A 14,793-nucleotide genomic window follows, 5' to 3' on the forward strand; every position below is an offset into this window, starting at 1 on the left:
GACAGTAAAATCCCACATGTGAGGGCAAGAATGCATCCAAAAATGTAAATCCCAGAGCTGACCAGGCCCTGGAATGGTTCAGAACACATCAGGAAACGAAATCTCACCTCTGGCTTGTGACCCAGGGCCTGTGGGAGCCCCTGGGCACTCAGGGCACAGGAGCAGAGTCCCAGGCAGCAGCCACGGGTCCAAGCAGAAGGGCCTGCACAGCCCCATTCCACAGGGAATGCCACAAAGAAAGGTGCTGTGCAGGCACTTCACTTGGATCCAGGAATCTGGGAACCAATTGCAGTATTTAAGTGTTCCAACCTCTTATCAAACAACATTTTAGCACTTTTTCACTTTCATTTGGCAGAGGGACAGCTCTGATCTCTGCTCCTGTGACCTGAGAGCCCCCAGGGAGCGGCTGGAGCTGGCCCAGGAGGGATTTAGGTTGGGTTTTAGGGAAAGGTTCTTCCCCAGAGGGGGCTGGCACTGCCCAGGCTCCCCAGGGAATGGGCACGGCCCCGAGGCTGCCGGAGCTCCAGGAGCCTTTGGACAGCGCTGCCAGGGATGCCCAGGCTGGGGTTGTGGGGGTCTGGCACTGGGGGATCCCTGGGGGTCCCTCCCAGCTCGGTTCAAGAGCTTTGCTCATTGAAGCCCCCAGGTGGGCAGTGAAGTCTTGGTGGAAACCATTTTCATTTTAACTGCACCAGGACAATGTCCTGGAACGCAAAGGTCACCTCAGCCCCGTGTTTAGCTAAGCAGCCCTTGGTCACCCTGTCCTCTGTGTCAATTCTGCTGATGCAGTAATATTTGAGGTATATTGTTCCTGAATCTAAGGAAGCTGTCTAAAATAAAGTTAAAAACAAGTCATTTGTTATCTGATTTTACTGCACAGAAGTTGCTATTTAACAAGGTGAATAGCTGGAGTCAATAGCCACAAAGAACTAGAAGTGCTTTAAAACCAGAGAACAAAACCAGAATTTCAGTGATTTTGCTTATGGGAATAAAATGTGCTCAATGAGCTCATGGGGACAGAAAGTGAAGCCACTAAAGCTCCAAAAGAATTGAGTTTTAAATAAAACTGATCCTGAATATACAGCAAAATGTTCTTGATAAACCCACATTTCAGACTTAGAGTTGCCTTGGACAGATTTCAAGTACTGAAAAGAACAAATTCTCTGAAAGACCATCCATAGGAATTCTTTGTCAGCAGTTGAATACAGAAGGAATTCCCACAAACAGTAAAAACAGTGAAGAATAAAATCCAGCAGCACTGGCAGCCTCAGGAATTCCAGCCTCCTCTCCATCCCTCAAGTGACAATTCCTGTGCAACAGGAGAAGGCACCTGGCACAGGGAAGTGAAGACAAAGAACCAATTCACAGGATGCCAGGACGATTTGGGCGGGAGGGCATTTTAAGGATGAGCCAGTGCCAGCCCTGCCATGGCAGGGACACCTCCCACTGTGCCAGGCTGCTCCAGCCCCAGTGTCCAACCTGGCCTGGGCACTGCCAGGGATCCGGGGACAGCCCCACCTGCTCTGGGCACTGTCAGACTCCCTTTCTCATACATATGTTTATATACATTTTTATATATTGATATCCATCAAGACAAGTAAAGCAGTCACCGCAATGCCTTGTTCCCTGCAGCGCAGGAGAATCCCTGATGAGGAGGAAGAGGATGGAACACTCCCTGCTGAGCTGGCAGAGCACCCTTAGGGACTCAGGGAGGAAATGAACCTTACAGGGATTTCAACATCTGTCACTCAAGCCCCAAGGGAGTGTCTTTGTCTGGGACTCTGTACATGAGATTTATTTTGCTCTTCTGCCTGAGGAGTCCTGGCACAAGCAGTGCCTTGCGTGTGTTCAACTTGGCCAGCAGCAGGAATTTCCCCATGGAAAGGCTGCTCAGGCCTGGGCAGGGGCTGCCCAGGGAGCTTTGGAGTGCCCATCCCTGCAGGTGTCCCCTGGAGGTGGCACTCAGAGCTCTGGGCTGGGGACAAGGTGGGACTGCATGGGCTGGGAGGGCTTTGCCAGCCCCAGGGATTTGGGGACTCCCTGTGAGTCACAGAGGGACAATCCCAGACTGTTCCTCCCAGTCACGGCAAAGCTGCCCCCAGTGATTTTGGCAGGCTCCAGTCTCAGCCCTGAAGACACGGGGAGAACCTGCACCCTCAGGGCACTGCAGGAGCTTCGTTTTTCCTCTCACTCCATGCAAAGAGAAAGAAAAGAGCAGCACCTGAATCCCCTACAGCTGAAGCATTGCAAATATTTCACCACAGAGTCAATCTGTACTCCTGGCCTGAAGTCCCAGGACCCACAATGTCCCTAAGTGCCAGTGCTTTCAGTCGAGTCTGTTTTTCAACCCAGCAGCTCAGGATGGGAAAAGAGGCAGAGGCTCTCGTTCAAATATCAGTTAATGCACAAAATATTGACAGAGTGGAGTCAAACCTGGCTCCATCCCCTCAGAGAGCACTGAAAATCACAAGTGGGATGTGCTGTTCCATTTCTGCAGTTGTCAGCAAGAGGCCATGATGGAGAAGAATTACTTTTTTATGGTTGAAGTGAAAGATGTATTACTATTTAAACACTGTTTTCAGACTTGAGCTTCTGCCATAAAACAAATCCCAAATCCCAAACCCATGGCAAACCAAGAAAGAATATTTAATTTCTCTATTAAAAAAAAAAATCAAAATCCACTGATTGGTACCACGTCGAAACCCAGGGTAGGGAATCAGAATCCCAGAACATCCTGAGCTGGAAGGGACCTGCCAGGAGTCCAAGGACACCCAGCAATCCCCCCTGAGCCAGAGGGGCAAAAGGCCGCAGAGAACAAGGACGAAGCTGAGGAATTACAGTGAGACCACGTTCCAAGAAGCCAGGCAGGCGTCCCTGTGAGGGGCACAGGGCTCCAGGCTGTGCTGCTGGCAAAGCCCTCGGGGCGAGCTCGGTGTGACCCAGCAAGAGACAACAAACACGTGCCGGCCTCTTTTGTACGAAGGATTTAATTCTCTATACATGGAACTAGTTGGAAAGGCTGGATTACAGTTGTTAAAGCTGCAGGTTTTTATATATTTATATAATTTACATTCATAGTGATGAAATACTGAAGTGCAACTGAATAAGGAGCTTCACTTGTCCTTTGCACCGCAGGATGGGTCGGGAGCAGGGAGCTGGGCTGGGAGTGCTAGAGGTGCCAGCAGGGGCTGGGGACAGTGGGACACAGGAACCGGGACGGAACTCCGTGGTAAATCATTAGTAGCAGGGCTCTGCTGTGCTCCAGGCGTTGGGAGAGGGCACTGCCAGCCCATTTCAGCAAGAGCCGGGCGCTAGCGCTACGGAGACGGGCACGGCTCGGCTACAGCACAGCTACAACTCCACTGAAAGCTCCACCTCGTATTAATCTGTATAAACTCCACAGTCTAGTTTAAAAAATGTAAACATTGGAAATGAATTGCAGGGAGATAGTTCTATACATTCGTTCTTGTCAGGAAAATGACTCGTTCAGAAGGTGGTGTTCCACAGAAAGCACAGCTGAGAAGCTCAAGTGCCGGCCCCGGGGGGGAATTTGGGAATTCCGGCACCCCCAGGAGGGAACATTCCACCCACTTCTGACCCGGGAATGTGACAGACCGAGGGACACGACACAAACCAGGCTGTTTGCTCACTGTTTGCAGCTACAAGTAATGTGCAAAATCAAATGAACAGAGCTGGGTAAGACATCACTCCAGGTTTGCCTCTGGCACGGGAGGAGGGCATTTCCCCTCCCCTCAATGGGTTACACACTCAACAACACCACCTGTTACAAACAGTACAGTAACTACAACAAAATACCTGGAACTGGGCACATTTAAACTTCCTTAAACTGATTTTAACTCCTTCTGTTCTTTTGTAATTAAAAATAAAAAAAAAAAAAAGAAAATTAAAATAATAAAAAAAAGAGACACATTGACAACACTGGACAAGTGAACAATAAAAAAGAAAGATACATAAAGTCTCCAATTCATGGACATTTGGAACAATTTTAATAGCACATGCAGCATTCCTTGATAGTGGGTCTTTTTGCACAAACAAAATTGCAATGAAGAAATTAAATTTATACTTTTCCTTTAAAAGGCTAGAATATATCTTTAAAAAATAATTTTTAAAACTACCAAAAGCACCTGTGCAAAGGTGGAAAAATTAGTTTGGTAACTCTGAAAGCCACAAAAGGACCCACTATCCTCTGATTTTTATTTTTTTTTTTTTCTGCGTGTGTGTGGTTTTGTTTCGTTTTGTTTTGAATCAGTTTAGTTTTGTCGGTAATTAACTCAGCCATTGCGATTCCATGCAACTAAATGTCAAATGAGGTAAAACTGCTGTGCAGTGTGTTCTTGACTCAGAAGGCAGTAGATGATCATGCTGGAAGCCACATGATCAAGGCTGCATCTCCCATCATCCCTCTGGGCACTGCTATGGGATAGTGGGTCTCTTTGAGGACTTTCAAGCCTGAGTGGGGGATGGACAACATATGATTCCTAGAAAAAGGAGGAAAACAACACATAAGCAAAACAAAACAATGAGCAAATTCAAGCTAGGGAAATGAGGCAGGCGTGGCGAGGCATGGAGCAAAAATGGTGGGGGGTGGGGGACGTGCCAGGGGGATGGGAGCGAAACCAACCAAACACAACGGGGACAGAAGGTCTTCAAAGAGCCCGGGGGCCCGGGGGCAGCGGGGCCCGGCAATGCTGCATGTGGGACACACTGGGGGACACTCACACTGCTGGCTCGGGTCCGTGTCCGTGGTCAGCTTCACGTAGTTGGACGGGAAGAGCCCCACGTGGCCGTTGACCTCCCCCTTCCACCAGTCGGGGTCCTCCCTGTTGAGCACGGTGATGATCTGGCCCTTGTTGAAGGCCAGCTCGTCGTCGTTCTGCGCGCTGTAGTCGTACATGCCGATCACCTGGCACACTGTGGGGGACAGGGGTCACCTGGGGGCTGCAGCCACCCCTGCAGGGCATCCTGCTGGGCAGGACCCCCAGGGATCCCCCAGTGCCAGCCCTGCCCTGCCCAGACCCCCACCACCCCAGCCTGGGCATCCCTGGCAGCGCTGTCCAAAGGCTCCTGGAGCTCTGGCAGCCTCGGGGCTGTGCCCATTCCCTGGGGAGCCTGGGCAGTGCCAGCCCCCTCTGGGGAAGAACCTTTCCCTGCTCTCCAGCCTGGCCCTGCCCACATGCAGAGGTTGCCTCTGGACATTGCCCACGGCTCAGGACAGCTCCACAGAATTCACAGAGTTCACAGAATCACCGGCTTGGAAGAGACCTCCAAGACCATCGAGTCCAACCCAGCCCCAACACCTCAACTCCACCCTGGCCCCCAGTGCCACATCCAGGCTTTGTTAAACACACCCAGGGATGGTGACTGCACCACCTCCCCGGGCAGCCACTCCAGAACTTTATCACCCTTTCTGTGAAAACCTTTTCCTGATCTCCAGCCTGTATTTCCCTTGGTGCAGCTCGAGGCTGTGTGCTCTGGCTCTGTCAGTGCTGCCTGGAGAAAGAGCCCAGCCCCAGCTGGCCACAGCCACCTTTCAGGAGCTCTGGAGAGCGCTGAGGTCACCCCTGAGTCTCCTTTTCTCCAGGCTGAGCACCCCCAGCTCCCTCAGTGGTTCCTCACAGGGTTTGTGCTCCCAGCCCTCTCCAGCCTCGTTGCCTCCTCTGGATGTGCTCGAGTGCCCAGGACCCTGCAGTGACCAGAGCCCATCCTGGGGCTCAGCTCAGCTCCCCAAACTGACTCCAGGGGGTTAAAAATCCCAAAGAGTTTCACGGAATCCCAGCAGGGCTTGGGTTAGAAGGGACCTTTAAGCCCATCCACTGGCACCCCTGCCATGGACAGGGACATACATCTTCCACTGCCTCAGGGTGTTCCAGCACGGCCTGGAACCCCCCACCAGGACTGGTCAGTGGACAGGAAAATCTGGGACACACGGGAACTTCCACTATTGGAAGCTGCATAATCCAAAAGAAAGCCAGTGGTGATGCCCTTGCTGTCCTAGTGAGGTTTTCAGAACAAAAAATCTTGGAAAACACAAGAGAAAATTAACAGAACTGGAGAAAAGCATCCCAGGCCATCCAGGCTGCTCTGCTGGCAGCCCAGGACTGGTTCCAGCAGGGATTTTCTCTTTCCTTGCAGTGGAACTCACCCAATCTCAGAATACAGCTGGTTCTGCTCGCTTCTGACAAAGCAGTGCCTTGAATTCTCTGAAGCAGCAGGACTGTTCAGTTAAATAAATAATCCCCTCTGTTTCTCTGCTCTTTTCTCTTTGCCAGGCCACAGGGCTTCTGGTTTCTCACCAGACATCAGACTTCTAATCATGAGCCTTGATGACACGTTCTCTCCAGTGGATTAATCCCAAAAATTTGCTTTTATTTTCATCCTTGTACCAAGCCAGCAACTTGTTTCAATTTGCCAAACAGTTTCTCTCTTTTTGTTAATTACAGTTCAATTAAGATTTTAATGTTCTGCAAAAAGTGCTAAGATTTTATTCTGGAAAATTTAGCATGTGGAGAAAGCCCCAGATTGTCAAACCTGAAATAATTTTAAAAAACCATTAAAAAATCTCATCCAATTTCCTTGCAAAAGGTTGTGTCTCAAATGCTGAGTTGCCATTCTAAACCTGAATTCCACGAGGCTTCAGAGAGACATTTTCTGGATCTTTATAACAACCACCAGAGGGGCCAGCCAGCAGCAGTCCCACAAACCCAGGACCATGGAATGGGGTCTGGGAAGTCCCTTCCAGCCCAGCCAGGCTGTGATTCTGTGGAAATGTTCCTGTTCTGTGGCTCCTGTGTCCCTTCCCAAACCCTGCAGTGCAGGAGGAAAGGTCCCTCCCCATGGGGGTTTGTCCCACACCACCGCAGACCAAGGGGTTCTGCAGGAGAGGAGCCTCAGGTGCCAGCCCTGGACCCTCCTGAGCCTCTGCAGCTCCTGCTGCAGTCAGGGCTGGGCTGGTTTGGGGATGCAGGAACACCCCAGAGCTCCTGTCCCACAGTCAGGACAGGGATGGGCTGGTTTGGGGATGCAGGAACACCCCAGAGCTCCTGTCCCACAGTCAGGACAGGGATGGGATGCAGGAACACCCCAGAGCTCCTGTCCCACAGTCAGGACAGGGATGGGCTGGTTTGGGGATGCAGGAACACCCCAGAGCTCCTGTCCCACAGTCAGGGCAGGGCTGGGCTGGTTTGGGGATGCAGGAACACCCCAGAGCTCCTGTCCCACAGTCAGGACAGGGATGGGCTGGTTTGGGGATGGAGGAACACCCCAGAACTCCTGTCCCACTGTCAGGACAGGGATGGGCTGGTTTGGGGATGCAGGAACACCCCAGAGCTCCTGTCCCACAGTCAGGGATGGGCTGGGCTGGTTTGGGGATGCAGGAACACCCCAGAGCTCCTGTCCCACAGTCAGGACAGGGATGGGCTGGTTTGGGGATGCAGGAACACCCCAGAGCTCCTGTCCCACAGTCAGGACAGGGATGGGATGCAGGAACACCCCAGAGCTCCTGTCCCACAGTCAGGACAGGGATGGGATGCAGGAACACCCCAGAGCTCCTGTCCCACAGTCAGGACAGGGATGGGATGCAGGAACACCCCAGAGCTCCTGTCCCACAGTCAGGGCAGGGCTGGGCTGGTTTGGGGATGCAGGAACACCCCAGAGCTCCTGTCCCACAGTCAGGACAGGGATGGGATGCAGGAACACCCCAGAACTCCTGTCCCACTGTCAGGACAGGGATGGGATGCAGGAACACCCCAGAACTCCTGTCCCACTGTCAGGACAGGGATGGGATGCAGGAACACCCCAGAGCTCCTGTCCCACAGTCAGGACAGGGATGGGCTGGTTTGGGGATGCAGGAACACCCCAGAGCTCCTGTCCCACAGTCAGGGATGGGCTGGGCTGGTTTGGGGATGCAGGAACACCCCAGAGCTCCTGTCCCACAGTCAGGGATGGGCTGGGCTGGTTTGGGGATGCAGGAACACCCCAGAGCTCCTGTCCCACAGTCAGGACAGGGATGGGCTGGTTTGGGGGATGCAGGAACACCCCAGAGGCTCTGGAACACCACACCCCTCCCAGCTGAAGGCCCAGCACAGGCACAGCACCCAGGGAAGGGGTGCCAGGGGCAGGCAGGGCTCACCTGAGGGTGCTGCAGGCCTGGGCAGCTCGGTGGGGGTGCTCTTGCTGGTGCCAGGGCTCAGCAGCTTGACGTAGTTGGCCGGGAACCAGCCGATCTGGCGCTTCTTGCCACGTGCCTGTGGAGACAGCGGCTGCTCACCCCGAGCCTCAGACAGGCACCAGGAGCTCAGCAACAGCCCAGCCCAGGGGGGAAAAGGGGTTTGGGGAGGAAAACTCAGCTCTTCTGTGGCACTAGCTGAATGTTACAATATTAACACAGAACCTTATTAATGTTTCTAATTAAACACTTGTTCATCGTTACACTTGTGTGGCAGCACATTCTTCTCTCTCTCAGGATTTTTCACAGAGGAGCACAGAGAGAAAGAAAGAGAAAACAATTTCTATTTCTGCTCCTTGTTTTCCCCACGTGGAATGTGTTTGGAGAATTGTTTACCTGGGGTGATTGCTTGGTTGGATTGTGGTGAGGATTGTTTGAGCTGATGGCCAATCCAACCCACCTGTGGCTGCATTCAGAGAGGGGCACCAGTTGTGAGTTAGATTTGGTAGTTAGAAAAGTAGGTTTGTAGTTTTAGTATCTCCTTTAAATAGTATATTAATGGATTATAGCACAGTTATAATAAAGAAATCATTCAGCTTCTGAGCTGGAGTCACACATCAGCATTTCTAACCACCAAGTTCACCTACATTTACAATAAGCTTGTTACATTTTAATACATCCCCAGGTTGTGACAGTTTAAACAGAGATTAAGAGTCCAAATTTCTCCTTTTCTTTTACAGAAACATGTTGCACTGTATTGCAGAATTCCTGTCTCTTAGGAACAGGGGCATTCTACAGAATCATATCCAAGCTTTTCAATGCCTTGTGTCACCAAAGCAGGAAACCTCATCCTGTTATCTCCCCAAATCCAATGTCCATTGCAAATCAAAGCCATAAAAATTCCTTACAGTAAGAAAGGTTCTTCCAGAACTTTGAATCCCAGCTCCTAACTCTATCTCAAGGATGATTTTAACGGTTTATTCTGTTTGTGTTAGAATAAGGTTGGCATTTTGGGCAAAGAGGATTCTGCCTCTGAAAAACACACTGTTAACTTTGGTGGAAGTCATCTAAAGGATTTACTATCCTTGAACTACTTTCTCCTCTGTCTAAATCTTTACTAAAAGAGAAAACACTTGATCTAAATTCTGTTTAGATAATTTAAGAAAATTTTGAACACTGCATTAAGCCAGCAATGCAATGCTTATAACATTTGCCTTATTTTCCTTCACTGTGACCCCCAAGTGTGGAGCAGGCGAATAAAAAGAACAGTTAGGGATTGCTAACAAAGTAAAACCCAATTGTGAAACCACATGTAAGACATTAAAGCAGCTAAACTTACATAGAAGTATTTACACAACCAAAATGGAATTGTTTCAGGGCCTCCCAGCAGCTGCTCAGTGATAACTGTGGCAGCTCTTGCCCAGAGAAGTTTCTTTTCTGTCTTAAAATACATTTAATGCTAAAGGTTTTAAAGCTAAAAGTTACCAACAGCATCAAGGTCAGAGAGAAAACCCCAAAGGAATCCTGGAAGAGGATTTCTCCACAAAAGATGAAAAAAACATCACCAGGCAAGGCAAAAAGGACAGGTGCAAAGTGTTAAAAATAACTGAATTAGTCTGAGATCTGCACTGAACAAATAAATCAACGGCATTGTTCCATCTCAAATTTCCTTCTAAAAACCCCAAGCCAAAGAGAAACTCCTTCAGGGGGACCAAATTGTCAAGTTCTACTCTCAAAAACAGCTGGGAGGGTCCAAAGCAGCCAAACCTGCCCTGAGCTCCTGCTGCTCTCCCAAATCCAGGCATGGCAGGTGTGGGGTGCTCTGGAAAGGTTTTTTGGGAACTGCTGCACTGCAGAACGTTGTCAAATTTATTTCTCATCAACACATTCAGCATTTTCAACTACTAAATATTTTTTTTTTAAATGGGATTTTACTAGTTAAAAAAAAAAGGAACTAACTTGGAGCTCTCCTTCCCACCAACCACCTGGATTCTTCTTTCTGATGAGAATCAACTGGCCAGGAGCAAGAGTCAGCTGTTCTGGGCCTGTTGCTGTGTAAGAGGCAATAACCTGGGCAATTTCTGTTGAAGCAGAGGAGGAAAGAAAAGGTTAATTTGAAAAAAATCTGAGCACATTTTAGCCAACATTAATTCTGCTATAAGACTGTGTTATTCCTTTCCATAAAACTGTTACGGATTTATGTATTTCCATGAATACATGTGGTAATTGTAAAATATATGAGAGGTTCAGAGCACTACAGGAATAAAGAAGAAACCAGAGGTGCAGCAGCTCTATGGCTGGAGATCAAAAATGTTTGAAATAGAGAATAATAATAATAATAATAATGATGATAATGATAATGATAATAATAATAGGAACTGTACAGCTCTTAAAATGCAGTGTTTTCCAGTAAATACATCTTTGCACTGAGCTCCCTGAGGAAAGGAGACACATCAATGACAAAATAATGAAGCTGCACCAAGAGGTACAAATGAAGGCTGGCAGAGAATTTCTCACCCCCTGGCCCCAAAGGAATGTTTTCCAGTGCAGCAAAGAGGATTTCTCTGGAAATCTCTGTTCCACGGAGGCTCTCACAGAACAGGTGCTTTCTCTACTCCCCTCCCAGCACGAGGGGACACAGAGGAACTGGGAGCTCACCATTCCAGGGAATTACCCCAGGCAGGTGTTGGAGTTTCCTCTGCCCCACGGTGCTTGTGGAAAGGCAGGGAACAATTCTGGTTCCCACAGGGTTAAGCCAGGTTTGGATCCGAGCGGAGCTGCAGGAATTCTGGTGTCCTCCCAAAGCCAGGCTTAGCCCTGTCCCCAGGGCATGTGCAGGGTGAGGGGGACACTTTAACACCCACAAAGTGGGGCTGCTGCTGCTGAAGCTTCCTGAGGGATCCAGGACATCACTCATCCCCCAGGGATTCATTCCAAAGGCAGCTGGAGGCAGAGGAACCCACAAACCCCGCAAGGCTGGGAACTGAGGGGGGCTTTGGTGCAGGGAAGATACAAAGAGAGCTGAAGCCCAACATGGAAATGATCAAATGATTGGTATGAAATTTAGGAGGAAAGGACCAGTAGGAACATTACAAATTATCAGAGAAGCAATTGAGATAAAATGAGCAGCACGAGGAGGATGAGGAGCAATCCAAGGGCACTGCAAAGAGCACAGGGGTCAGCTGCAGCAGAACCTCCCTCAGGAGCTGCCAGCAGGACAGGCAGGGACAGGGGAGCCAGGCAAGTGGGAGCCAGGCCTGGAGCGATAAAGGTGCTTTAAACCTGGATCTGGGATTAGCACACAAATTCACGGAGTCATGGAATGGCCTCAGAGCCCACCCAGTGCCAGCCCTGCCATGGCAGGGACACCTCCCACTGTGCCAGGCTGCTCCAGCCCCAGTGTCCAGCCTGGCCTTGGGCACTGCCAGGGATCCAGGGGCAGCCCCAGCTGCTCTGGGAATTCCATCCCAGCCCCTGCCCACCCTGCCAGGGAACAATTCCCAGTTCCCAATCTCCCAGCCAGCCCTGCTCTCTGGCAGCAGAACTGTGTTCCCAGCCCAACCCCTCCCTGGCTTTGCCCTCACCAGCACTGACTCTGCTCTTGGTTTTTCTCTGTTTAAACCTTCCACTCTCCTGCCAGCACCTCCTGTATTTAATGAGAAATTCCTCCTCCTGTCTTCTGCTTTCACAGCTAAGAAACCTGGAGAGGGCCTTGGGCCAAGGGGGAATGGCTCCCACTGCTCTGCTGAGCGATCCAGCAGGAAGTTCACATTCACTTCTGAGCAAGCAGATTTTTATTCTCTAGCTACATGTTATTTAGTGATGGACACACTAGAATGATTAGAGGATGAATTCTTTTATTACAGTTACATTATTTATTAACTGCATGTATTCCAGTTATTTTATAATGGTTTTCATCAGTGCAAACTACTCCAAGATGACCAAGAGCAAACACTCTGTTTTCATGGAAAAGGTTTTGTTGCCATTGAATTGAACACTTAAGAACAGAGAGAAGGTGCTGTCACAATGTTTGACTCACCAGGTTTCTTCCCTAAGCTTCCTGTTTTCCCAGCTGCTCCTGGAGCCTTGAAATGGAGAACAAGAGGCAAGTTTAGCACTCAGGTTTCTTTCTCCAGTACACGAAAATGATTTACAAAGCTTCACTCAACAAGCATGTGAGTCAAAAACTCACAGGAAATTCTGTTCTTACAGAAATCCTTAATATTTTCGATGGCAATAAAAACCTGGGAATAAATACCAAGCACAAAGTGGATATTGGTTAATGCAGAACTGCAGACTTTTATTCCCCTTCATGGGCTGCAAATACTAAATTTGTAATCCCAAAGGAGATCCCATTTGCAATTGCAAATCCATGTATTTACATTATGGGAATTTTGTGGAGGTAAGCCGAAACAATAGAAGTTTTCATCCCTCCAAACTGCTGGATTGCAAATATTCCTGAGCAACTCCCTGCACCCAAAAGGCTGAGGTGAGGGATGAACATCTGCATCCAAGGGATTGGGAAGCAAAGCCTTTGAACAGCCACAAGAAATCCAGCAAAACCTGACATCAGTCCAGTCCCTGCTCCCTAAATAATTCCTGCAGTTTCCTCCCAGGCCACTGACAGTTTTATGTCCTGCAGTAAGGAGGCCTGAGGTGGGTAACAGCAACTTAAATCTAAACTGGACTGTGGCCAGGAATGTTGGGGAGCCATAAAACTCCTCCTGCCTTCAACACTTCACCTCCCTCAACCTCACCTTCAGGATCCTCCTCACAAACTTGGAGCCAACATCAAACCACCTGAAGTATTCCACAGAATCCTAACTCCTGTGTGGAAAAGAACAGTTTCCTCCTCCATATTCTCCCTGTCAAGCGATGTTTTGAAAATGTGGGGATTCTGGCAGAAATTAAACTGAGGAGTAACTGAAGAACAGCTCGGTGGCTGAGAGAAAAGGGCCACTCAAACCCCTGTGCTGGCTGTGAGTCACCTATAACATGGATTAGCAGATTCCTCTTCAGCTTGCCTTGATTATTACAGATTATTACAGATTATTACAGTTACAGCCCACAGGAGCAGCAGATCTTCCTCTCCTCCCTGCACTGCCTTGATTGTCCCCAGATCCCCACCCTTCCCTGCACCCTGTGAGCTGGGCCACAGAGCAGGGACCCAGGAGAGCCCCCAGGGGATCAGGGGCCACCCCAGAGCAGCTCTGGGGATGGGGAGATGGCCCTGACAGCCCCAGAGAGGGGAGTGAACCAAAGCACTGCCAGGGGATCCAGCAGTTCCTCCTGCTCTGGGAAGTGCTTCTGGCAGAGGAACACCCTCTGCCCTCCTCAGGAAAGATCAAGGACCTTCAGAGAAGCGCTCCTCCCAAACATGCCCTGGTCAGCATCCCTGCTGCTGGATTAGAAGCACATGGACAGACCAGACAGGCTGGGACATTGCCTTTCTGTGAAACAGGAGGTGATTTCAAAATAAAAACTTCACAACCACCTTGGCCAGACTGAGGGTGAATTGCCTTTGAGGATTCTCTGACTCCTCGGTGCAAAAGCAGGAGGAGCACATGGAAAAGTCTTACAGCACTTCAAGAAAGAACTAACTTCATAAATAACACATTTGTCATGGTCCCCATTTCTGGCCCACTCAGGAGAGGGAGAAGCATTTCCTACTCCTTCTGCTGAGAGAAAGCACAGCAGCAAGGACAGACGCTGCTCTGCCTCCCCTGCACTCCTGGGACACTCCCTGAACACCTGAGAGGGCACTTTGTGACAAGTGAAGTCTCCTGAGCCAGCAGAGCAGAGCTTGCTCTGTCAATTTAATAATCCCCTGCAAGGACTTGCCAATTGTGCTGTACAGCAGGGCCCTCCAGATCCCAGCTTGACCCATTCAGGGATTATCTTCTGAGCCCCTATGCAAAGATTTATAATCACATGTCCTGAAATCGTTGTGTTTCCAAGCCATCCCCACAGAGGGAATTCTCACCAGTGTCCAGAATAAAACCCTGTCTCCATCCACCCCCTCGAAGGAACACCCTCAGAATGGGCCATTGTTCCTCTGAAGAACAAAGACTTTCCCACTTTTTTAATAAACTGAGGCTTGAAGGAACAGGGAATGGTTTATTTTAGCACCCTGAGGTGAATGGGCACAGAAGAACAAATTAAAAAAATTCTTCTGCTGTAGAAACCATTGAGATTTTGAGTCATTTCTAGAAACTCTGCCCTTGCTGCTGAAGGATCACCACTGCTTTTCTTTGGTTCTGTCAATAGTGCAGAGCACATGAAATGATTCCTCTTTTCAGAACATTTTCCAGCCCAGGCAGCTGTCCAAGCACAGCAGCACATCTGAGTGCCCAGAGAGCCAGGACTCTGAAATCCTTGCAAAAACTGGCTCTGGGAGCAGGCTGGAGAGCAAAACCCAGGTCTCCACTTGGAGGCAGATCCCTGTCCTGCAGGCACAGGAGCCCTGGCATGGGAGCAACCTCCCAGCAGCAGGGGCTCCACCAGCTCTGTGCTTTCTCCTCCCTCTCTCATCAAGAGTTGAGCCAAAGGTGGGATTTTCACCAGCACAAAGGGCACTTGGAGCAGCCCTGGGTGAAGTGCCCTGAGCT

At 49.7% G+C, this 14,793-nt stretch overlaps 1 protein-coding gene across 4 annotated transcripts in view; it reads right to left on the reverse strand.

Annotated features, from left to right (window-relative positions):
• Positions 1-14,793, reverse strand: part of ITSN1 (intersectin 1) — a 107,542-nt gene that overhangs the window by 17,142 nt on the left and 75,607 nt on the right. For 3 of the 4 annotated variants that reach the window (XM_068179214.1, XM_068179209.1, XM_068179201.1), the window contains 4 exons: positions 12,225-12,270; positions 10,145-10,266; positions 8,150-8,264; positions 4,741-4,932 (listed from right to left, as the gene is read on the reverse strand). In XM_068179214.1, the coding sequence (XP_068035315.1) occupies positions 4,741-4,932; positions 8,150-8,264; positions 10,145-10,266; positions 12,225-12,270 (475 nt within the window). Of the gene's footprint in view, positions 1-4,241; positions 4,500-4,740; positions 4,933-8,149; positions 8,265-10,144; positions 10,267-12,224; positions 12,271-14,793 lie in introns of those variants that run through there. The other variant, XM_068179220.1, reaches the window with a different exon arrangement.

Source organism: Anomalospiza imberbis, chromosome 2, assembly GCF_031753505.1.
Source record: "Anomalospiza imberbis isolate Cuckoo-Finch-1a 21T00152 chromosome 2, ASM3175350v1, whole genome shotgun sequence".
Lineage (NCBI taxonomy): Eukaryota > Metazoa > Chordata > Aves > Passeriformes > Viduidae > Anomalospiza > Anomalospiza imberbis.